The sequence below is a fragment of the Amphiura filiformis genome, chromosome 1 (genome assembly GCF_039555335.1).
Source record: "Amphiura filiformis chromosome 1, Afil_fr2py, whole genome shotgun sequence".
Lineage (NCBI taxonomy): Eukaryota > Metazoa > Echinodermata > Ophiuroidea > Amphilepidida > Amphiuridae > Amphiura > Amphiura filiformis.
The window spans coordinates 21,700,168-21,725,320 of record NC_092628.1 but is presented as its reverse complement, the minus strand read 5'-3'; the positions used below and the strand labels follow the sequence as shown (position 1 = coordinate 21,725,320).

At 36.4% G+C, this 25,153-nt stretch overlaps 1 protein-coding gene across 11 annotated transcripts in view; it reads right to left on the bottom strand.

Moving 5' to 3' along the window:
* Window positions 1-25,153, bottom strand: part of LOC140169152 (polypyrimidine tract-binding protein 1-like) — a 296,067-nt gene that overhangs the window by 19,439 nt on the left and 251,475 nt on the right. For 7 of the 11 annotated variants that reach the window (XM_072192852.1, XM_072193067.1, XM_072192736.1 and 4 more), the window contains 6 exons: window positions 22,888-23,116; window positions 21,950-22,008; window positions 17,717-17,891; window positions 9,698-9,751; window positions 4,223-4,300; window positions 2,428-2,576 (listed from right to left, as the gene is read on the bottom strand). In XM_072192852.1, coding sequence (XP_072048953.1) covers window positions 2,428-2,576; window positions 4,223-4,300; window positions 9,698-9,751; window positions 17,717-17,891; window positions 21,950-22,008; window positions 22,888-23,116 — 744 coding nt within the window. Of the gene's footprint in view, window positions 1-2,427; window positions 2,577-4,222; window positions 4,301-8,978; window positions 9,018-9,697; window positions 9,752-17,716; window positions 17,892-21,949; window positions 22,009-22,887; window positions 23,117-25,153 lie in introns of all 11 variants that reach the window. The other 4 variants (XM_072192559.1, XM_072192621.1, XM_072192678.1 and 1 more) reach the window with 4 other exon arrangements.

Here is a 25,153-nt window from a genome sequence, read left to right as displayed (position 1 = left end):
CTTTTATAAACAAAATATTGTTCAAACCTTTCATTTATATTTTCTTGCATTTTCTAAAGACTCCTTTCGTGATCATTTTTTTTTTCATATTTAGTTTAATTTATTCTATTGTTTTTCTTTTATTGTTTCTTTTCTTTGTCTTTTTTTCTTGTTTAATTTAATTTTTTCTTTATTTTTCTTTGATTCATATAATATTGGCAGGATAAGGAGAGAGAGGAACTAAAGACCCATTCAGTGATTTGCTCATCCGGACGATCGTAAAAATCATCAAAATTCACCTTTGTCATTGTCATAGATGTGGTAACATAGCCTGCTAGTGGTTCAGCAGAAAACCGTGTGACACATAATATACATTTGGCTACATTTTATTATACGATAAATACTGAATTTATTAAACATATGGTAACAAATATTCTCTAGCAGATCGGTTATACGATGGAACTGGTAGGCATAGGCCTATTATAAATTCGGGATATTAAATATCTTCCTGACGAGACAGATCTGCGCATGTGGTCAAAGACGATTCCTTACTAGCCACAGACCGTCCGCTGGAATTAGTTGAATCGCTATGGCTGTTGGTCGGACCTCTCATCTCTCCACATCGATTGTGACCTATCCCGACATTGCCCTTATGAACTCACATCCTCCTGTTTTATTTCAATACGCTGGCGAAGTTACGTAATAATCGGATTAACTACCATAGCAATAGGTGAAAACAATTTTTGAATATACGCGTTATACACTGATACGTTCAGGCGGTACCTCTTCATTGAACCATATCATGCTGCACCTGTAAGATCTTTGAAAAGACCAGTATTGTATTCAATCTATGATTGCAGACATACACAGTACAGGTGATGAGTGTAACCTGCTTGTAGCGCAGCGCGATATGTTCAAAATTGTTTTCACCTATTGCTATGGTAATTAATCCGACACTACGCTAACTTCACCAGCGTATAATGGCTTGAATAAATTCTGACCATCACTTGGCTTGTTGGATTCGTCTATACTACAATTCGCTGTCGAAGTGACGTAATTCAGTATCGAAGTTACGTAATGTTACTATGTCAACGGGATCACGCGCTAGAGTAATGAACCACGATCGAAATGATCACCACATAAAGTATATGGCACTCGAAGGCATACCAAAGTAGCGTGATCCGGTAACCAAGAGAATTACGTAACCACCGATGCTGAATAATCGCAATAACTACCATCAAGCAGATTGCACTAATCACCGCGTATGTCACCAAACATAGATTGAATACCACTCTTTTCATAAATACTAATCTTACATGGCGAGTGATTAGCATTTCTTTGACAACTATGGTTTAATGCATAGGTGCCACGTGAACGATGAAGTGCAGGGCTATATATTGAAATTGTATTCATCAATTGCTATGGTAGTTAATCCGATTAATTACGTCACATCGACAGCGAATAGCCTATAGTATGGGTTCAAGTGGAACAAAAATAGTGTATGTCCATTGCTAGCTATGGTAATTAATCTTGTTAGTGTTTACATCACTACTTCGGTGAAGACAAGAGAAGTGTGCCTTCTCTACCAACGCCTGTGATATAACAGGTGCAAGCGAAACAAAATTGAATGACCAGAATAGTTTCCTTTGTCAGATGAATTGATCGAAGTTTTTGAAGACACTCTATTCTTGATGGGACAATAGATTCAAATATGGAATAATTATTATTCCTCATCTATTTTTTTTATTGAAAAAACTGCAATTGTGGCAACAGAACAATATTTATTTTGATTTCATTTCAAGTAGAAACAAAATGCGTGCTTAAGCCAAAAACGCACCCTACCTCAAGAATTGGGATGGCACAAAGGTGCAACATAGGTTTTATTGCAAAGGCGAGGACAGACAAGTAGTTACAACACATCTGTCTAACCGTGGGTTTAAGCTATTATTTAGAATAAATGCTTTTACTAGTTTCTATAAAACCACAAAATTACTACAAAAAACTATAAAAAAAAAAAAAAAAACGCACCTAAAATTAAAAGTAGAAAGGTAGATTTGAAGAAAGATAAAAAGAACATGTCAAAAGTTAAAATTAAAGCGAGAATGAAAAAAAGCGGAACCGGTGCCCGGACCATGCTCTCTTCAGCATGTCTTCAGTTCCAAAGTCTGACGCTCTATCAATTGAGCTATACGATCCTGATATACGAAACAGGCGTTATTATGTCAATACAATTGGTTGGTGTTACAACATACTTAGATGGAATGCATAGCCACCCAGTGCCAGTATATATTTGCTCAAACTCCAAATACAACAAGCAACCAATTTTATTGAGGGCGTTTCTTAGGTATATCCTTGTAGACGGGGTTTTACGGTAACTCATAATAATCAACTTTTAACCAATCAGCAGGAAGTACTCATGTTATGAGATTAATGTTCAACCCAACTTACCTCAGGGTTGAGATTACTTACTAGCAACACCGGTGTCCCTTGCATTGTTGGCCCAAAATTATTTGGCAGCCTGAGAGCCGCCATGGCAGCAGCTTGTGCTGATGAGGCAGCAGACTGAAAGGCTGGGTTGAAGCCATGAAGGCCAGGCACTGTGTGGGTGACAAGGAGTGGTAGAAATACAGGCATTAGTACATTGAATTCCGAGCTTACATGATAAAACTTGTGCAAGGTGTTATTAAAACAATACAAGTTGCATACCATTGTGCTTCAATCATAGCTTGCAGAAGCAAAAATACTTATCGAAAGCCAGTTTGCAGTTAGTAGTAAAAAGAAAGAAATCTTACTATTATAATAAATGAACAATATGCCTCACATAAAATAACTCAATATATCCATCCTGACAATGGCAGGGTATTGATGTATTATATGCTGAATTTCTTAGTTTAAAAGCCTTTACCAACAATTTCGCGCTACAACTCTATATTAAAACTTTCACATTCTTTGCTATATTTTAATAATCACGTTTTGTTTAATCTCAAAGATTGGGTTTCAGATTTATACCATCAATTTGTTTAGAAACATGGAATAAAGTTGTGTGTATTTTGCACAAGGCATAAACAGTTTAACAAAGTTTTTTTGCATAAGGCATATTAATTATAAATACAAAAACCCAACTAATTTTAAAATGAAACTGACCTATTTGTGATATATGTTAAACTGTTTTTAAATCTCATAAAAGAACCACTGAGTCATATAGATGTGCTTTCAAGAAACTGAACTGTATTTCCACAGCTCATTAGGTCTCAAAACTTGTGGTTATATAAATTGAGCCATTCCACCACTTATTATCCACCCCTTTCCAGTTCAATCCGGGTGTAAAGGTTTGCAAACTTTCAAATTGAGGTAAAGATTATGAAATTTAAGTTGGATTTGGGCCTAATTTAGGAAATTTTCCTTGGATTTCCAAAATGTTCCACTCCTTTTGGATGAAAATTGTTGTGATACAGAATGGCTAAAACTGTTAAATTTGGTTGCAATACCTAATTTTTAATTGGGGGAGGGTGGTTTTTAAATGGAACAGTCCAATTTGACTTTTATCAAGCATATAATCCAAATAGGTCAATGTCATCTTTTAAATGAGTAATAAATAATAATAATATGAACTAAGAATTAATATATAAATTAATACTAATGGTATTACTTAAATATAAGAACAAAAGAACGAACGATATAAACATTCAGGTTGAGGATAAATTAGAAATGAAGAGAAACACACAATGTAACAATTGATAAACTATTTCAAGTTCGTGCTTTTAGCCAAACAAGAATTTTTTAATGAAAAAAATAAAATAATAATAATCATACCAGAAATCAGATACTACTGTTTTAGTAATGAACTTAAATAATTACGATGGAAAAAAGAAGGAACATGGCAAAATAAATATCTATAAAAACTAAGATAATTCATTTCAATCACTGCAAAATGGTAATGGGAAAATCCTCATAATTCAAGGGGTTAGTGCAAGGAGTTTAGTGCCCCATCAGCAATAGCTTCCAGGTGTCATATTTTAAAGCAGAATATAAAGTGCAGAAATTGAGAATGTACATAGAGCAGCTATTGCTGATAGGGTTGACTTTGAGGATATTTTTCCAAAAACAAGGAAAGGGAGGGAAAAACACAAAAACAAAATGTTCAAATCTTGTTTTTCTTCTAAATAACAATGAAAACGTAACAAAATCTCAACAGCAAACAAGGTCAAAGGTCATAGTAGGTTTGTGAGGTCAACTAACTAACCCGAGTGCTTACTTGAAGAGGAGGAGGAGGAAGAAGAACCCAGAAGACCAGAACCAGAATCTGAAGAAGAAAGAGCCCCTAAGAGGGACGCACATTAAGATGGACATGATGTAACAATATCAAGAGTAAATAACAGATATGGAAGGCTGACACACAGTAATGTTACATACAGAGGGTTGGTTAAGGTGCACATGGACAGGAGAAATGAGGAACAGAAGTAGTGGGATCTATATAATCTACTCCGTCGCTGGTTTGATTCTGCTCGCTCACTTCATACCAACTGTCTGCCAATGATAGCATTACAAATCTTTTTTCATTGATTGAACGCTTTTTCATACATACAACAAGGCTTTTGTAGCCTGCCATTTCATGAACACCACATCATCAAGCACGACTTGAAACAAATCTTTTACTACTTTAATAGGTTACTTAATAATCAGGAGTCGTGACCATCACTGAGTAACATTTGACAATGGAGTGATTGTATACTATAGAGCCCTATTCATGCTATTTTTAGTGTCCAACTCAAAGTTCCCAGATACGCCTTTCTCGTGGCATATCTGTAGGCCAATCAGATGGCATTATACATTAATTGGCAGATGGTTGTATGGAATAGCAGAATCAAATTGGCTGTGGAGGAGACTATAGGATCTATGAAGTAATGTGGAAAAGTGCACATAGGGAAGGATAACAGGTTGTATGGCGTCAGTGTTGTGTACACATGAAAATGACAGAAATATAGTAGAAAAGAAGAGACATATAGATACAGACAGAGGGGGAAAGAGAGCATAGCAGAGAGAGAAGGAGAGAAAGAAAGGGAATAAAGTGACAAGAGATTAAGAGCCTAAGAGGTCATGGCACAGAGAGAGAGAGCTAGAGAGAGAGGAACATGTGAAAAGCGGGTAAGAGAGAGAGAGAGAAAATCAGTGGGGTGAACAAGACAGAAACACAAAGAATCTACACAATAACGCATACATTCAACGAGTGATGGGAATCAACAAATCCTATATCCACTGGATTTGGAAATTCAAGGGTTCAAATTCCGTCAAACTTTGCAAGAATCAGATTGTGTAAGCGCATACAAGAGGAATGACCAGATCTTGACCAACATGTATATAGAATGGTGAGTTTTAGGGGGTATCCAAATTTGATTCTTGCGAGTCTGTCGTGTGAGAATCCACTCCTGATTCTTTTTGAATTTGAACCCCTGAACTCATATCCTTCAACTTCTCAGTTCACAGTGGGAGATCGACACACATATGTACTGGGACAATCTACACAACACACTGGATGTAGCAATGGTCAAGTAACTTCAATATATCCACATTCAAGCCGCCCACATATCGCACAGACAGCGATTGCTGAACATTATTACATCAACCATCCACACGCCAGATGACTCCAGATCCAAATGTGTTGTGTACATAGACCTGTTCATTGTTAGACAAATAATTCCATATACTATTCACATTCTTGTTCACATCACAAACAATGGTATACATTTCTCTCAATTTCTCACATAAACACATATTACTTCTCTTTAGAGAGAAAGAGAAAGAGAGGACTATTTTTGATCTTAATTTGATCCATTACATTACACACACTACTTGAACATTTTGGAACTCGAGTCGTTAAGCTGACATTATCCTCCAGTCGCTAAAGAAAAGCAACTGATTTTTGACAAAATGATCTTGATTATCCTTTCCCAGCAACAAGCCAATGGTCAGATTATAATTGCTCATAACTAGTATAGTGGAATATGGTGTATTCAAAGATATTAGATTGAATTTGACAAGACTTTTTGTGTGCCTATGTGTGCCAGTACTCCTACATACCGCAAAACCTCGTCTACAAGCATACATAGTGTTCTTTATGAAAGTTAAATTAATTCGAAACAAGCGTAAATATGCCAATACAAAAGATTGGTCTTAAAATAATACTTGTTTGTATATGCTTGGATCCGTAATTTATTTGCTCCAACTTCATAATGGCACCTGGATTAATGTAGCTTTCATCAGAAGCACTCTATATGCTTGTAGATGAGGTTTTACGGTATTATAATCACTGTCAGAATTGAACTCGGAATGCTTGCATCTGATATGAAATATGTGTACTGCACAGGTCAAAAACCAAATACAGTGCGCCTCTGCCCTGATGTCAGGCACAACATTATAAGTTTATCTCTGGTGGTGACTTTAATTGGATTGTCACCTGGGAACCACAATTGTTAACTCTTGAATTGTTGGGTATAAACTGAAATTGACTGGTGATGCGCTTCCAAGAAAGCGAAAGTTTGGGACGCAGGTTTGGAAGCTTGGAAGTGCAAGTTTCGAAAGTACAAATGTTACAAGGGTCTCTCAGCTATTATAAATTAATGTTGCATAAATAACACATAGGTACACTATTTCTTCCTGAGTCTAATTTCTTCAATCTAATTCATTGGAGAATTGCGTTCAGATTGTGAAGTCAAATCCTCCCGTGCCTGTGCCTGAATACCGCCATTATCCCCTGCACTGATGATGATGTAGGTTAATGAAATTCTTTGTTCCGGTACAGTAAAATGCACCAAAAAAGGCTATGCATGTAGGATCAAATCATCATAATCTAACCAGTAGTTGCTACCTTTTAAGCACTTAGACTGCTCAGCGCCAGAAGTGGGTAAGTGCAATAGCTGCCATGTGTAGATGAGTACAATATACTGTGTGTACAGGGCAGCTATTGCACTAACCCACTTCTGGCACTGAGCAGTCAACTTGTACATTACAGTAAGCCACTGAGAATGGCGCTTCATAACGGAATAAATCCTAGCCTTTTTTTCCCTGTTGATTATATAACTACATCCCATGGTGCATTCATTTTACTTTTTGAAAAAGATTATTTTGAATAGTATACACCATAAGTTTCAATTTAAAATAATGAAACATAAACACATAAAAGATTAGGATCAAAGATCATTTAAATATTGATGAATTCAGATCTTAATATAGAGATACACCCAAGAATAAGAGAAAGTGTTCAGTGTTCACTGCAACTCTGTAGAAGAGATGGATTCCAACAGTACAACAATGTATGTATGTGTTAAAGATGGAAATTATGAAATAATTTTAATGGTCTTAATGGTTTTAATCTTGACCAAATAAACAAGCTAATTTACTATTGCCTATAAAATTCTATAATTAACAAAATATATGAAATAACATTTGCAAAGTGTGAAAATATCATACAAATTAGTATTATATTGTTTTAATTCTTTTAAGGCCAAAGACATTTTGAATTAGAATAAAACAACTTCTGGTGTCAGTTGGATCAGTGGTTTGATGAAATGTTAACAAGAGTAGCTGCTAGGGGGAATAGCTGCTTTAAGAATAGCTGCTTTGAGAATAGCTGCTTTGAGAGTAGCTGCTAGAAAAGTAGCTGCTACGACAGTAGTGCCAAAAACAAAAAACATCATCATATAATCGGTTGTACATGTATGTAGCAATTTCATGTCCTATGGACAATTTTGTAGCCATCTTTTTGAAATGTTGGTCAGCACGCGATGCAAAAACAAAATATAATTTTCTATCCAATATATTTTTGAGCACAACAAACACATACTTACATGTGTACTGTCTTAGATATACTTCTACTCTACCAGCACTTCAAACAGAATTTGGTTTTGATATCCATACACAACTTTGACATGCCAAACTGTTTTTGATCAGTTCATTCACCTGTAGTATCAGTTCAGTTTTTAGCTGTCTTCTTAAAATTACAATATACTCACAATCATCATCACAATTGTTTCTGCCAATGTAGCCTGAAAGTATGACACCAGGATTCACAACATGCTCATCTATCAGGGCACAGTTCTTTAACCCCAATACATTGTACATTCATTGAATGACCTTTGAAAATTTGGGTACAAAAATTCATACTCTGCAACTTGAGGTCACATTTTGTACTATGTTTGTTTAATTGAGGTTATTGAACTATGCCACTGGGATGAGGCCATTGTGGCCCATAGTGAGACTTGTTCCCACAAAATGCGAGGAAAGTTGCAATTCTTTATTTTGAGTTATGACCAGATATGTAATCTCTGAATCATAAATGATATGTAACTTGTCAGGATTGCTCGGTCACTTGGTGTTAAGTTTCAAAGAATAATTTCTTTTGTTTTCTGACATGTACAATGAACCATATCGCCCTTTTTTCCTGGCAACTTTCCCCTCATTCTGTGAAAACAGGTCTCAGTATAGTGATATCCGACCTTTTCAAGTCTTGAATGGAGGGGTTACTGCAAGAAGGCCCCATCTGCAAAATAGCTGCCGAGTGCCGTATTTTGAAATCCAGCAGCTATTGCATTCATGCAGTAACCCCTATCATATCGATAAAAGCCATTCAGGTCCACCAATTTTGTTTACATACTGCGCACAGGCCTGTGTCCACCATGGTCGAAAATTGTGATGATGATCTCAAGTAGAAAGCATCAAACATATTTGGCATGTCTACAGGCTGTATCAAAATGTTAGGTACCCATCAGTTTTTGGTGATTATTGACAAGCCTGTTCTTCAATATGCAACATTGGATCCTATTGAAATGCCCATCATTTATAGTTTTATGACCTCATACATTACATTCATAAGGTCGCTCCTCTGCTGCATTTTGCTGTGGTAGTCTTGTCCATAATCACTGGAAACTGATGGGTACCAATCATTTTGATACACCCTGTATGTTATGTACGTCTTGTTGCATTATATGAACACAAACACTCACCCATAGTACCCATTGCACCCAATGGACCACCCCTGATTGCTGTATGACAGATACATTGTTGGATTCAAGTATAACAAGTGAGAGAAAAAAAAATTGGTAAAATATCGTTAATTTTCTTGCACAAATCAAGAAAAAGTTGTGGACAAGATAAGAGGAAGTTGAAGTTCAGTACATATGTGGTTCAGGTCAAAGGTCAATGTGAATTAAATTCTAAACCATGAGTGCAACATATGGTGTGGAATTTTATTTCATGATGGAAAAAGTTTCATTAAAATGCCTAACTATAATTGAAAATTTATATGCAAAACACACCAGGAAGCAGCTGCCATATTTTTGCATATAGATTTTTTGTTTGTTAATTCTTAAAATTCTAAATTGCTAGATTGAGCAGACGATATTACCAGTATCATGCATTGCAGACATGGTAAAGATTATTTACATCAATGACCTTTGCCCTTATGAACCTGAGGTCGACAGTAACTTATGCCAATGACCTTTGGCCATATGCAAAAAAACCTGCCAAATGGCAATAGTAACTAACATCCTCACGACAGTTTGGTAAAACAAAATGGTAGCTGAATAAAGCTTAAATATGTTGCATATAGCAAACCATTTTGTTTGTATGAGGACAAAGCATAAGTTACCGCAACTTGGAAAAAGTGAAAAATTAAACGGAATAATCCGAGAATTGAACGAAGAAACTGAAATCGGGTGCTTACTTGCAGAATGAGAATCAAGGAGACCACGACCTGAGTCGGACTGAGAGTAGCCACCTAGAAAGTGTGAAAAGGATGGAAAAGTGGAGTAAGGGAAGGTGACAGATGAAACAAAGGAAAGAAGGAAGGTTAAGATGGAAATAAACGAGTAATAACAAAGACAGGTGAATTTGGGGAGATTAAAATGAAATGAGATGGGTGGAGGAAGGAAAGGAATAAACAAGACAATGAAATAGTGTGTAACAAACAAAAGATGAGAAGAAAAGGATGGTTAACAAATGCCAATAGTTTACAAGATGAACATAAAGATAGATGAAGATGTTGTGATCATTGAGATTCCCAATGAAGTGATAAAGAACAATGGAAGAGTAGTTTCAACACAGATGAGATGGAAGAGTGAAATGGAACAAACGATTACAGACAGATGTTTGGCAACAAGATGGTTTTTGTGAAAAGTCAATTCAGCATGAGACAAATGACAATGATAGTGACAAAATGACAGCAACAAATAATGATGACAATTGACAATGACAAATAATGTTGACAAATGACAATGACAAATAATGTTGACAAATGACAATGACAAATAATGTTGACAAATGACAATGACAAATGTTGACAAATGACAATGACAAATAATGTTGACAAATGACAATGACAAATAATGATGACAAATGACAATGCCAATGAGTAACAAATGCCAATGGAAAAAAGACACAATGTGCAACACAGAAGAGGGAGGATAGATGCGTAATTGGATCGACAAATTACGGTAAGAACCGAGGATTATGGGTAAGGAAAGGAAGATAACAAGGGATGGAGGAAGATGGAGGAGAGAAAAAATAAAAGAAAACATGCTTAACAAAGATGTTAAGTAACCCCATAGCACCTTGGGGGAGGTTACAGATGTTTTCCATTGTTTTCATTAGAAATATTATACAACAGTAAAATATGATTTCAGTAGAGTACAGTCCACAATAAAGATGTTCAATAAGCAACACAAGAAATATAGTTTTTATAAAAGTTAATACTGCAAAATATCTCACTACACATTAGGATAGTGGGTGTACGGGACACCGTAAGTTTTAGTCTGTTTCACAGATTTAGAGTAAAGTGGTGTAGCAGATTTCAACAGAGACTAGCACTGTGTAATTACATAATGGCTAATATATGTATCATTGCATACAACCTACCTTTTGTTGACTTGTTGAGAATTGAGATAAAAATTAATTGTGTCCAATATTGTGGACTGTGATAATTTGTCCAACACACAGCACCAACATTGGTCTTCCAACACACAGCATTGACTGTGATTGGTCATCCAACATACAGCGCCAACTGTGATTGGTCATCCAACATACAGCGCCAACCTGCGATTGGTCGTCCAACTAACAGAGTCAACTGTGATTGGTCGTCCAACACACAGCGTCAACTGCGATTGGTCATCCAACACACAGCATTAACTGCGATTGGTCGTCCAACACACAGTGCCAACTGTGATCGGTCATCAAAACAAAGCAATTTTGATTTTTATCTCAACTTCCCAGCCAGAGTCAGAGTTGATAAATGCATTACGTTTATCTCAAGAATGACATGCCACTATGCATTTAAACTTGGTTCTGTTAGCGAGCAGTATGGGTTTTGCTTAATGCACCGCATATCTCAAGAATTTCATAGCATGATGCATTCAAACTTGGTCAGGTTAGCAGAGTTAGTCGTTAGATGCAAGAACTACAGCTACACACTACATTATGCTACCTATTTATTCACATCAACATGAGCTATATAAGAACTGGTTCACAAATGCTGTAAGCCCCTTCTGTTTCTCAATTAGTAAACAATCAATGACAATAATCACATTAATATTTTTTAAATGGTCAGTCCTTGTGGAGACACACTTGGGTCCTGATGGGACCAGACTCGAGCGAAATGTTCACGCCAGGCTAAAAACCCTTTGTAGTGTGAAATTCATTTCTTTCTTGCACATTTGGATACTTTATCTTTCAAACTAAAATTCTGACCAAAGAAGCCCCTTCCTGAAAGATGTATCCCTCTTTCAGGTTAACTGTATACATAACCAAATAACCCTAAACTTTCAGTATTGAAATTGAAACTTAAAGTGACATTTTAATATATAGCACAACACAACCATTATCACGGTTTTCTTTTAGAAAATTGTCTTGCTCAATATCTCTTGTGCATACTCAAAACCTATCAAAATGGCCATCTCCATAGCAACAATATTCAAGATAACTGTTTGTTTACTCTTTTAATGGATTACACAGAGCGACTATAGGCAATTTTGTGAGAACAAAAAAGATCTATTCTATCAAACTAGCATTCAGCCTTGTATACAGATAACACACTACTAAAAGTCTACCAATTCTACCAATGCACACGTAAAACAGGCTACGAGAATGCAAAATTAGTATTCATAGAATGAACTTATACAGCAAACCCAGATAAGAGTTAGAGCAAGTGAAATTTGTAGTAGGATAGTTATTAGGTGAGAGACAGGTGAAAAAATGGTGTGATGCGTGTCGCAGGTCAAGGGTAAAAGGGCGCATGAGGTTAAAGGTTGCATTGGGGTGACCTTGCACTAAATGAGTCTGTGGAAAATCCCTTTGGTTTTTTTTCTTCCAGACAGTGCTAATGTGGATGGATGGATGGATTAGGGTTAGAAGTAATTTTCTTGGGGAAATGGCAGCTGCATGAATTTAATGACAAAACATTATATGTGGCATCAGAGCGGTGATATTTTGTGACGTTAGTTAGTTTTGCTTCTTTATCTAACCGGGGTAAGTAGCAGCAATTACGTCTGTGGATTTATATATATATATTCCTTGCAGCAGTTCTTTTGCAAATCGCTAAATTGATTGCTCTAGAATACATGCTTTACAGTAAATTATGTACGGAGCTAACAAGCTATATGGGATTTTAGTCGGGAAGGAGTCTGGATTTTACAAACTAGGCATGCTTTGAAATCATACTGCTGTAAGGTTTGGAAGCTAGGAATGGTGGTTCTTAGGGTAGAGGATTAATACATTATATGAAATACAAGTGAGCGCAATGTTTTATAGCAGTTAGTGAGCATGTTGAATTTGGCACCATATACCAAGTTATTTACGCATGGTAATGACTGCACAACAAAGTGAATTGAACAATGGAACACAAAATGTGTCTGTGTGGGTGTAAGTGTGCTTATTTCTGTGTCCGTCTGTGTGGGGGTGTGTGCATGTGTGTCAGCCCTACATGTCTACATGTATAAAGTGCATGACTGTATCAGTTTCATTCTGTGTGGGATGTACAAGTGTGTCTGTTTATGAGTGTGTGTTTATGTATCTCATACATTTGGTGAACATCATTTTCACCGTATCATTTTGTCAACAATCTATCCCCACATTTGTCCCCCGCCTATCAACCTTCCCCTTTTGGTATTTAACTCTTAACCATACACCTGCATTTCTGACGTAAATCCAAATCGACATTTCCGATCTGGGACCGCTGTTACCACAATAACAAATCACTTGCTTAATGCCAAGTGTTTGTTTTTATTTAAATAAATATCATTTCTGCATTGTGGCGACTGCAGCGTATTTTGAAAATACTACGCGCTACTCTAGCTACGGGGAATTTGGGGGTAGTCGAAGGCTGTATCATCTTGAAAATTTGAATTTGCAGCTTTTGCATTAAGGGGATATTAGGGAAACCATCACCAAAGGAGTTTTCAGAACAAGAGCAAAGACAGATTGTTTCAACTGACCCAATATGAAAAATGATGACTGCTCAAAAAAGGACCCAACTAATTAATCTGTTTTAGACAGAAACTGTGGAAATGCCTTAAATTGAGTCGTTTGTTTTTCTTTTCTTTTTCCGACTAATAATTTCAAGCATCAAAACTGAGAGCTAAAAAAAAAAATTATTGCTAGTTAATGATTCATACACCTGTACTTCTGTTGTCATAGCGATAGACTCATATACATCGTCGCCATAGCAACAAAGTGGTGCTTTCAATAAGCAGAACAAGTAACATTTGATGTATCTTTTACCTCTCGTTTATTTGAGAAAATTGATCTCGGTAAATGCTAACAGTGTCATCTTTTGTGTTTGGCAAATTTGGGGGACTAAAGTGTTTATCCTTTAGAAGGTGTCTGTTGTTAACATCTGCCGGTTCTATTTTCTGATACTTATATCTACCAACAGTCTACTTGGAAGATGAAATCAAATTTTAAAAATACAAAATATGCAACCGTCTTCATTCAATAAAATTCCATTTAAAAATACATGTATAGCTTCTTTTCAGTTTTTTAGTTTTTTTTTTTTAATTTTCGATCTCAATTTATCATAAAATTTTCCCAGAAAATATGAACAAAAATATCCATAAACTCTTTGATTTCCTTTTTTGAGCAGTAATTTCTCAAGTTTAACAACTCCTTCCAAACACACCTGCTCAACATGACACAGGAATGAGTAGTTTTAAACATTAAACAAAATTACCCACATGACAAATTTGGGTCATATCATATGATACGTTGTGCAACGGAAACAAAATCGACATGATTTATGCATTGCGCATTAAGCTCGGATTCATTTCAGGTGTGTTTGTCACAATTTCTTTCCAAACAGATGAGTCCAAGTCATCACTCACACATCAGGTCAGTATTTTTGCAACTGTTTTTTGCAAAAAAAATGCAAAAGAAAGAATTTTGCTGATAAGGATAGTTTTTCCTCAACCCAGAATACGAGCTATTTGTCCCTACAATAGATTGAAAGAAGTAGTCACACCATGGTAGGTTTTTGTCAAGTTTTAGTATATAAGACTCTCAAGGAGATAGAAAAAAGTAAGAGGAGTAAGAACAAAACAAAATTGTTTAAATAAGACAAATGCATGATAATATACCTGTACACGCTGCAGCAGGGAAGCCTGCTGCTGCGAGCATTGCGGGATTCGACGGGAACCCTGAGGCAGCAGTGGCAGCATAAGGTGAAACAATCCGGGAATACCTACATTATACACAAATGATTTCCGTATGTTAGGGTCACAATTTTATATGACAGAGAAAGAAGCTGTATACCAAAGTATTAATTTCTACGAAAGAAGTATGGAGAGGTCATATAAGTAGGAAACTTTTGCCGCTTATAAAAGATAGATTAAAGATTTGTTTCTTAATTGGATCAGAAATGCAAGAAAAAATAGTAAGCCCCAGAAAGATCCAGGGATATAAGGATAGCGGTACCAAATGACAATTTATGAAGAGTTATATTTTGCCCTCTGTGGAAAAAAAGGGTTAAACATCTTGAAAATACATTTGTATGTGTGTATGTATATTTTAGATTTCAAATAAAATTGAAAGGATTAATGTCAATATGATTTGCATTATGACAGAATATAATCATGCTATTAACGAGATTATGACAAACGAAACATTGAAGTCATTTGGCCATGCCTGGCAAAGCAACATGAAGTTTGGCATCATTATGGGGGCTATCAGCATGGTATCCAATAAAATCCAGTTCTATCTTGCCAAGATTCAGATAATGTATGTAACATACCACATTACCACAGAGTCTTTCTTGCAAATCTTGTCATAGAGGGCGGCATGCATCCATACCACTCCTGCCCGAAATCAAAGTTGATCCTCTATTGGTACTGCATTCTCAAAAACACAACTCTATATTGATCTGAACTAAACTGGATTGAAAAGCACCGTGCTGACAGCCCCCTATGCAACCATGCATTGATAGTGTCTTGTGTTATACACAGAGCAAAAAAACAAAAATATCTTATATTCAACACAAATCATAAATAATACATCATCATAAAGCGTCATATTTGTGTATAATTTGGTGCCTTGTGTTCAAACATGATTTAGTCCTTGCATGCAGTAATGATCACGTATCAAGTCTTAGGCATGCATATAGAGATATTATTTCAGGGTTTATTCAATTATATCCTTGTCGTCTTTCAGAACCCTATTAGTGGCAAATGAAAGAGCTTTAGTATGAACCAAAATGTAAATAATGTATTCTAAGTCATTAAAAGCAATTAAATGAGAAGTGATATGGATTAAAGAAGCAAGCTTGTGTTTGTCTCGTTGTTAGTCGAAAGTCGTCTACTAGAGATCTATCCGAAAGGAAGTTAATTTTATAGGAAGACATTTAACAAAATAAAAGATAGTCTTGCATAGTTTCTGTGTATGGATGTGTTTATGTGTGATTAAAGATTACTAACTGAGAAATACAATGCTAAAAATGCGTAATCCCTGAGTCTTCTAGAAAAGATTTGATTCCTCATCAGATCATGCTAACATGATTTAGTAATAATATAATCTTGTTTGTATTTGATATAGGAATAAGGTTCATCATCAATACTTTCTTGATTTGTGATTCATCAATGGTGCTTATACTAGAATGTATAAATATAGTGGTTTTTTCCTTCTTCTTTCTTCCTTTTCTTGTCAATTTGCTAATGTGAATGTCTGATGAATGATTACAGGTAGAGAGTATAAAGAGTCATTAGTCCGGAAACCTAGTAATTATAAACCTTACCCTCAACTTAAACTTTATCATAACCCTAACCTATAATCCTAATCCTGACCCTAAATATAACCCTAACCTATAACCCTAATCCTAAACAGCCCTAACCTAAAACCTAATCCTATTGTTTACCTAAACACTGACCTAACCTTATCCTTAACACTGACCCTAACACTAATGCTAACCATAACACTAACCCTAAACTTATCCCTAACCCTAATATAAAATATCCTCTTTGGACTAATGACCCTTCTGACTAATGGGGTGTTCCCAGATGAATTTCTGATGAAGGTGATTTTCACAAAGGCTTACAAAGCAGCTTAAGAGCAACATAAGTCAGTGTACATTTGAAGAGATATACAACTCCTATCACCCACCAACTCTCTAGTTACCACTAGTATCAGGATGATGTTGAATGTTGGGTAATGAATTGGGTTGGCAATACACTAGGATCCACAACATGGTCTTCTACCAGGGCACAGTTCTTTAACCCCAATTCTATTGTACATTCATTGAATGACATTTGAAAATTTGGGTACAAAATCTCATACTCTGCAACTTGAGGTAAAAATTTTGCACTCGGATTGTTTAATTGGGGTTATTGAACTATGCCATTGGGATGAGGCCATTGTGGTTCATAGTGATAGGTTGTTTACATCCACTGTGCTGCAAGCCTTTGTGAAACGTACCATTTTACTAAAACTATAATCAGGATTAACTTTTGAATATGTATAGAATCTAGAATGACCTATTCCAGTTGAAATCCATACACCCCCCTATGCAAGACATGACTTTCATCTTCCAAATTGGGGGTGTAGATTTCAAATGGAGTTGCCCATTCAGGTAACTCCATTTGAAATTCACACTCCCTGTGTGGAAGATTAAGGTCATGACTTCCAAAAGGAGTGTATGGATTTCATTCACTGGGAAAGCCCAATGACAAAAAAAAGGAAAAAAAAGAAGCAATTTCTGAATTGTGATAAATGATGTGATGATAGGGTTATGCGTAGTAAGAAATGTAATTTTGCCTGCTTTAGTTTACTTTTGGTTGATATACCTCATCTCTCCAGCTGCAGTTCAACTGGATCACAGCACTTGGCATGCAATTCCCCTGACCCTTGACCCGCATGGGTATCCTAAACACAGAAGGCGCTCAAAATTTACCTAAAAATGTCCCTATATCCTTATAAAACAGCACCTTTCTGATATGCATACAGTAAGTCAGATTCCACCAGTACAACTTTCTTTCACACCTCTAACTAGGGTTATACATTTCAATTGCAAAATTAAACCCCTGAATCCTATCTTTTGCCTTTTCCTTAAAGAAACACAATTTGCATTCACATCCAACTTTTGTCCCACCTAAATACACCCAATTTTTACACCTAATCACCACTTCCCCATTAGCCCATACGATACGATGTAGAACACTTCTTAACACCCAAAATATGCATCTTTACACCCATTTCCATCCTCCTCCCTTACCATATCCAGCAGGTAGAGCATGATCAAGCCCTCCCAGACCGTTGCCAGGAGACAGATCCGGCCTGGTGTAATCTCGGCTTTTGTCGTTGTTGAATCTGACGTTGAGGTTGTTCAACTTGGAGTAGGTGATTCGCAGAGTACAACACGCATTGTAGATATTCTGTGAGTTCAATTCCTACAAGAGAGATTCAAAAGAAATCAAAATTATGTCCTAGAGTAAATTGTTTACCGCCGCTAGTTTGGAACCTCTATTACTACTGGAATCCTGTGTACCTGTGCGCCCACTGGTTACCATAAAATAGCTCCTGGCTAGCCTATTAAATTACCACTTTTACATTGAAGCTCTCATATTTGCATGTAGCAGCATATTTTAACTCTTGCGTGATCAAAACTCTCAAAATAGCTCCCAGTTCACACAAAATCCACCTCAACTGGGCTGGGCTCTACTTTTTCACAAAAGTAGAGCCAAGTTTAAACATTACTGCTATTTTGTCCATTGTCAATCCACCGGACAGTTTTGGGTCTAGAATATCCCACAGAAGGGACTACCAGTTCTATTTCTCTCCATGCAACATTATTACAATTTTTATATGCTACAAGTTGGTCGATCCTTCATGTAATTATTTTGTGTAAGCTAATCCTAACTCTAACCCTAAGCCTAATCATAACCCTAATCCTAAACTAACCCTAACCTTATCCCTAACCCTAATTTCGTGTAAAATTACATGAAGGAATAACCTACAAGTTGGTCTGCAGAATTATAATATTTTTTATTACTTAGGACAAACTTTGAAATGAGATTGAATGGACTTTTGGCAAATTAAAGAGAAAGCGTGATCCATTTGATGCTGCTAAGACTCTGAGCTGCTGCATGCTCTACGCTGATCGAGTTGCTGAAAATCCAACTTGATTTTTCTTTTGGAAAAAAAAAAAAAAAATCGGATTTATATAGCGCCTTTTTCCAGCTAGATATTGAAGGATTCAAAGCGCTGTAATTTCGCTGCCATGGTGAATCATCACAATCAGATCGCATCATCTAGGCCAGCTGCAGCCGAACCTCAGGCACAGACCTATCCGCACTTAGATTGTAACATCCACCAATTATCTGTGCAGCTCCCCAAATTCCATTGGGTGAAGGAAGTTTTTTATAACCAAACAACTAATCACCGATTTTTTAAAGCAGGAGGAAACCGGAGATCCCGGAGAAAACCTGCGAGAGCGAGCATGGAATCGGGATAAACCAAGTGCACATGAGTCCTTGGGCCGCGTCAGGGCTTGAACCCGGGACCTCTGTGGTGCAAAGCGAGGGAACTACCGCTGCGCTAAGTCGCCCTCCCGACCCTAAGCCTAAAATGAATAATACTGATCTGATATTAAAGAAACAAATTGACATACAGAATGCTGAATTATCTACCTCTATGCAACTTTAAAAAAATTATTTTGAACTTCTTTTGAAGCTATTACTTTGTTTTTCAGAATTCAAAATTGGGATGATTCATCTCAACAATACACCTGTTGTTTGCATTAAAACAGCATCACTTTTTTGGCAAAGTTCAATTTGATAGATGTTCACAAAGGTTATTGAATTGTTAACTTGTGAGACATGAGCATTCTGGGTGATACTGTCCCACTAATTACACAGCATCTGTTGATTAATTCATGCATATGTATGCATTCAACAGCATAACAGCTGTATATGGAATATGCATTACTTTCTATAAACCACCATCATTTGCTGTCGGAACTTTTTTCCAACTGTCATTTTACTTGTTTTTCAGTTTTGTATGTTAAATGCATCGAAAGCATTTCAATTTTGTTTGATGCATTTACCCTACATAGTCAGTCTAAATGGTAGGCAAAGCCACAAACATCAAACTTTGCAGTACAGCTGCTTAGCTCCTAGAGCCATTATGCACTTTCATTCATTCATTCATCATTTATTTCCATTAGAAGTATGAGTTTCCACATAAGAAGTGCAAGGTTCAATGTTGATTTTAAGATTTTAAGACTCAAGCCATAGTGAATTTGACCCCTGGTGACTGCTAGATGTCAAAAAGGTCATATGGGGGAAAATTGAAAAAGCTCTGATCTTGTTGAAAGAAATATCAAATTGCTTGTATACTAATGTACAGTTTGTGCTATCTATGACCTCTAGCGGTCAAAGGGGGTCAAATCCAAAATGGCTCTACATCTTAAAATCAACATTGACCCTACTAGTACCTTATCTGTGGAAACTCATGCTTCTAGCAGAAAGTGCACAATGCTTCAGGTTAGCAGCTGTACTATCAATGAGTGATATTCTCTCTCCGAGAAATTCGAGATTTTGCGAACTTGTCACGGTTTCAAATGTAGGTTCAAAATATTTACATAATAAAATGAATGATTCTGCAAAAACATCATTATCTGCACAGTAGTGATGTGGTCGACATGCCTTATGTCGACATAATGTCGACGTCGGCACGTATGCCGACATGTCGACATCAAAAAATCATGTCGACAAAAAAATTTTTTTTTTTTTTTTTTTTTTAGTTTTCAAAAAATATTTTTGGCCAGAAAAGCAAGTTATAGGCCCAAACTGACTTGTTATTCAAGGTTGGAAACCAGAAATACTGCTACTAAAATAAAAAAATGCCAATTTTTTTACAAAGTTGGATGAACTTGTACATTTTGATTACCTTTGCTTCTATTGAACAGTCAGGGACACATTGAATTAGTATGCATTGCTAGCTGTTCAATAGAAACAAAAGTAATTAAAATGTACAACTTTTTCAACTTTGTAAAAAAAAAATTGGCATTTTTTTTTTTTTTTGAGTAGCAGTATTTTCTGGTTTCAACCTTGAATAACAAGTCAGTTTGGGCCTATAACTTGATTTTCTTGCCAAAAATATTGTTTGAAAATTTAAAAAAATTTTTTTTTTTTTTTTTTTAGAATTTTTTTATATGTCGACACACTGTCGACGCCGGTATATCTAATTATATCGACATGTCGACAATAAAAAACGGTGCCGACCACATCACTACTGCACAGAAAGGAATTGACTGTTACCGAACTTTTCGACATTAGCTGCCAAATCTGTGACGTTATTAGGGATAGCGTTATACACAGGTGCAGCAATTCAAATGTCGGTTTGAAGAATCAGCGGCTTAAGTGCTTTCTAGTGGCCAAATCATGCGTGTTTAAATTATACATATGTGCATGTCCATTTAAACATTAGCCACAGGTGCACCATTGCGTTAGATGTTACTGATTGGACTGGGCTGCGAAAATCACTATAGCTGGTGTCAAGTTGGCACAAAACTGGCCTGCTCCTGGGCTTTGCCTTGGCTTCATAAAGTGGATTCACAACTGACTGTGCCAATCTTGGACAAATTGGCCTGTATATGTACCAGTCCGGTTCAAATCTGGATTTAAGTGTACAATTCATGCTACTCAATTATGCAAATGTCAGCTGGACCACCTTGGATGAACAGTACTTTGCACTGAGAGGCATCCAGAATAACATCAGCTTGACCAAATAATGAAAATCTGGATCCCTTTATTAAGAACTACAATATGGATTCCAAACATTTATGTATCACATATAATTGTTTGGAATCCATATTGCAGTATATTATCAATTATAATATCATTGCGATTATTGCATATTGATGTATCCCAGGTAACTATAAACAAGCCTTTTGCATTATGAATATAGAGGGCAATGTTATCAACTTTTAGTTTTGTTACAAAGACCTTTCTGCCGTTATCACTGGGACCTGGTGAATAGCGTCAGTAGACACAAGGATAATTTATAGTAATCTGGTCTTCAACATTATGCTGAAATCATTACAACATATGTGATGTGATTAAGCAAAATCAGTCTGAAGTCGGATAATGATATTCAGATATTATAGCCAAACAAAGACATTAATTTATTTTGTTGCATGTTTTGGAAACACTTCCAACTATTCCTATCTTCTGAACTAAATGTTCAATTTCAATGGGGCTTTACTGATTTTGCTTGATCACACCACACATATGACCTACTTGCCAACATCTTATAATGATTCGGTATGTTGCAATGGGCAAATAAGGAGTATTTTCTTTCACAAACGACCATTACCACAGGCGCTACCAAACTTCAACCCAGTAAAACTTGCTGCTGAAATAGGTTGAGTCTGTGATGAACGTCCATAAATGAGTAATCAGTCTTGAAAGAAAATACTTCTTGTGTCCCATTTAGTAATACTAACCTCAATTGCTTTACGTGCTTGATCCTCAGTCTGGTATTGTATTAAGGCTTGGAATTGATCTGTTGGCATATAAAAAGCATGTTTAGGTTATTTTTTTAATCCAATGCAGTATTGTATCATATGCAACTTGATGAATAATAATGAGGACTCTTTCTTTTGAAACTTTATGATGGACCCTGTTGCAGACTCCTTATCACTGAAAGTCTACAGTTCTTTTACCCCTCCTTCTTCATGAAGCTAACTTATGATGTGTGTCATATTTAAACTTTCATTCTCTTGGTTGGGCTGATGCGCATACGGAGAAGTACCAAAAGATCACTGTGCGCTGCTGTGTTTCTCCTTTGTCGAGCGGTTGCTATATGACTACTGATATTTGATTTTGAACTTGCAATGCAGAGTAACTCAAGTGAATTGGATCCATGCTGTGCTACATGAATGTATGGGGCTATGCACCTCAGATGATCATTGCTGGTGAGGGTGTCCAAAAGAATATTTATAGCAGAAACTTTTGAAGTAAGGGACACCATTCCTTATCATCCTAATCTACACACTCACCGTTGCTGATTACCACCTAATCCTAAATCTACACCCCCTATGGAAGACATGACCTTCATCTCCCACACAGGGGGTGTGAATTTCAAATGGAATCACCCACTCAGGTAACCCGATTTGAAATCCAGTCATGTCTTCCATAGGGTATGTATTTCAACTAGAATGGCCCATGACACTAGGATCCACAACATCTACCAGGGCACAGTTCTTTGACCACAATACATTTGTACATTCTTTGAATGACCTTTGAAAATTTAGGTACAAAAACTCATAGTCTGCAACTTGAGGTCAAAGTTTGCATTATTACTGTTTAATTGAGGTTATTGAACTATGCCATTGGGATGAAGCCATAGTGTTGGTTCCATACAAACAAATGGGCCACTTACTTGATTTGTTGAATGTGACAATCTTAAGCACCGTACCACACCTTGAGAACACCTGATGCAAGTCGTTCAACGTCACCGGGTACAACATGTTCTCTACGGTTACCCATAAGACTCTGTTGGGCCCGCCGCCGGTATCCGTAACCACTGGGGGTGATAACGGCTGGTGATGACCGGCCTGTAGAGGCATCATGGACTGCGCCGCTTGTAAAGCAGCCTGTGCCATTGCATTCTGGGTAATAGAAAGGAATTGGGCAAAATGAAAAGTTAGTACAGGATCCACATGGTGCAGTAATATATTCAATTGTTGAGACATTTTTCAAAAATGGAAATTTTCTAAACCATACTCTATGAATTGTGAATACAAGCACTTACATCTGTAACCTAAGTATTGCAATTGTGACAAATTTTGTTATCAAAATATTTCTTAATTAACTCTGAATACACTTAATAACCATATGGTGTAGTTCTTAATTTTGTTTTTAATCAAATTCAGTGATTTTCACAATGAAAACAGGTAAGCAGTCTATAGTGATTTATATAATATTAGATATGGTGCACTGCATTGATAGAATGCAAAATCTCCTGTCAAACGTGACTGGCACAAAGAAGTCGCTGTCAAAAGCGACTGTGCCAACTCACGTTTTACAACATGAATAGGCGAAAAATTCACTGTTCAACTCCAGTTTTTTCATAACCAAGAATACCATTTTAATAATAATTTGTATTTACATAGGTGTCTTATGATAAAATCAGCTGAAATACTGTTTAGTCATGCAGATACAATATGTTGACCTTTGACATACATACAAACAGACAAACATACACAATATAATATGAACACGCATAAATCAACATTGGTATGTTGCACATGAACGATAATGCGACCCAGTTCACGACAATGGCTTAAATCTTAAAGTAACCTGACGACAACAAATTGCCCACGCCTCGTAAGCAACGTGCTGAGTCAGCTGAATGGTTATGTAAATAACACTTCACTACTGTACTTTTTACAAAGTGTAAATAAATAAGATTGACTTGAATTACCTTGCAAAAACCAATAGTATAAACTGCTCATATGCATGCTAAAGCAAATCTGCAATTATTATTATGTCTTTTGGTAAAGAAATACTTAAAAGGTCACAAAATGTCATTTTGTAATCCCAACATATTTACAAAATGAAACAAGGAATACAAAATTTGACCTAAACGATATTCACCTTCGCAACCAATGTTACACAACACATATTACTGAATCAATCATGGCCTGGATCACATCATCGTCATCAAAAGCTTCGTTAAAATCAACATTATTATTCAATTTGCAAATGTTTGCGTCAAAGATGTCACTGTTATTCTCAATACTTTAATATATCATTCAATTCATCCCCCTGTTAGTGTTAGAAATCAGCCAATTTTTAGGTTATGGTGGTGTATGACGTGCAGTCCCTAAATTCAGTAAATTTTCATCGTCAACCGTGTAATTGAATGGGATTATTTTGAAATTTTAAAACGCTTGAAATATCACAAACAAATAGGCCTATGTTGGTAAATAATATAAATACAAGCTAAAACCGTTGGGGTTCGATAATGAACCCCACAAAACTAACCGAGTATATGGAAAATGCCATACGGGCGGGCGGTTTCACGAGTTGCCGGCTCGATCATGTCATCCGCCGCCTGGTTTCAAGTAATTATACCATTTTATTAACTTGCTATTACATAATGTCCTGCATGCAACAAGCAGGACCCACCATTCTTTTCTTCACTACTATAGTAATCCCATAAATGGAACCAATGAACACCAAAAACCACATAGTGTTGGTTCTCAGTGTCTATTGGTTCCATTTTATATGGCCTACATAGGTGGGCAATTTAGGTCCTATTTGTTGGATAGGGATGTTAACCAGCCAGGGAGGATTGTGGTCACATGGACCCATGCATCATGCAACGTTTTTTGTTAAATCTTTTGTCTTACATCCAGGTTACCAAAAAATATTCAGCTTGAATCGTGGGTCAAACCAACAAAAGTAGCCTAATTTTTCCCATTTCCTATCGGTTTCTATGGGACAGGACACTACAAAAATTTGTGGGAGCAAATGTTGAAAAGTCACCCAATTTTTATCTTTAAAATGGTCAAAAGTCACGAGGAAAATCTTCAAGTGTCACCCAATTGGGCTAGAAATTTTGGGTTTGGCAATTTCTTTCACCTCAAACATTCTCATCTATCAAGGCCCAGTTCCATAAACCCAATATATGTGTACATTCC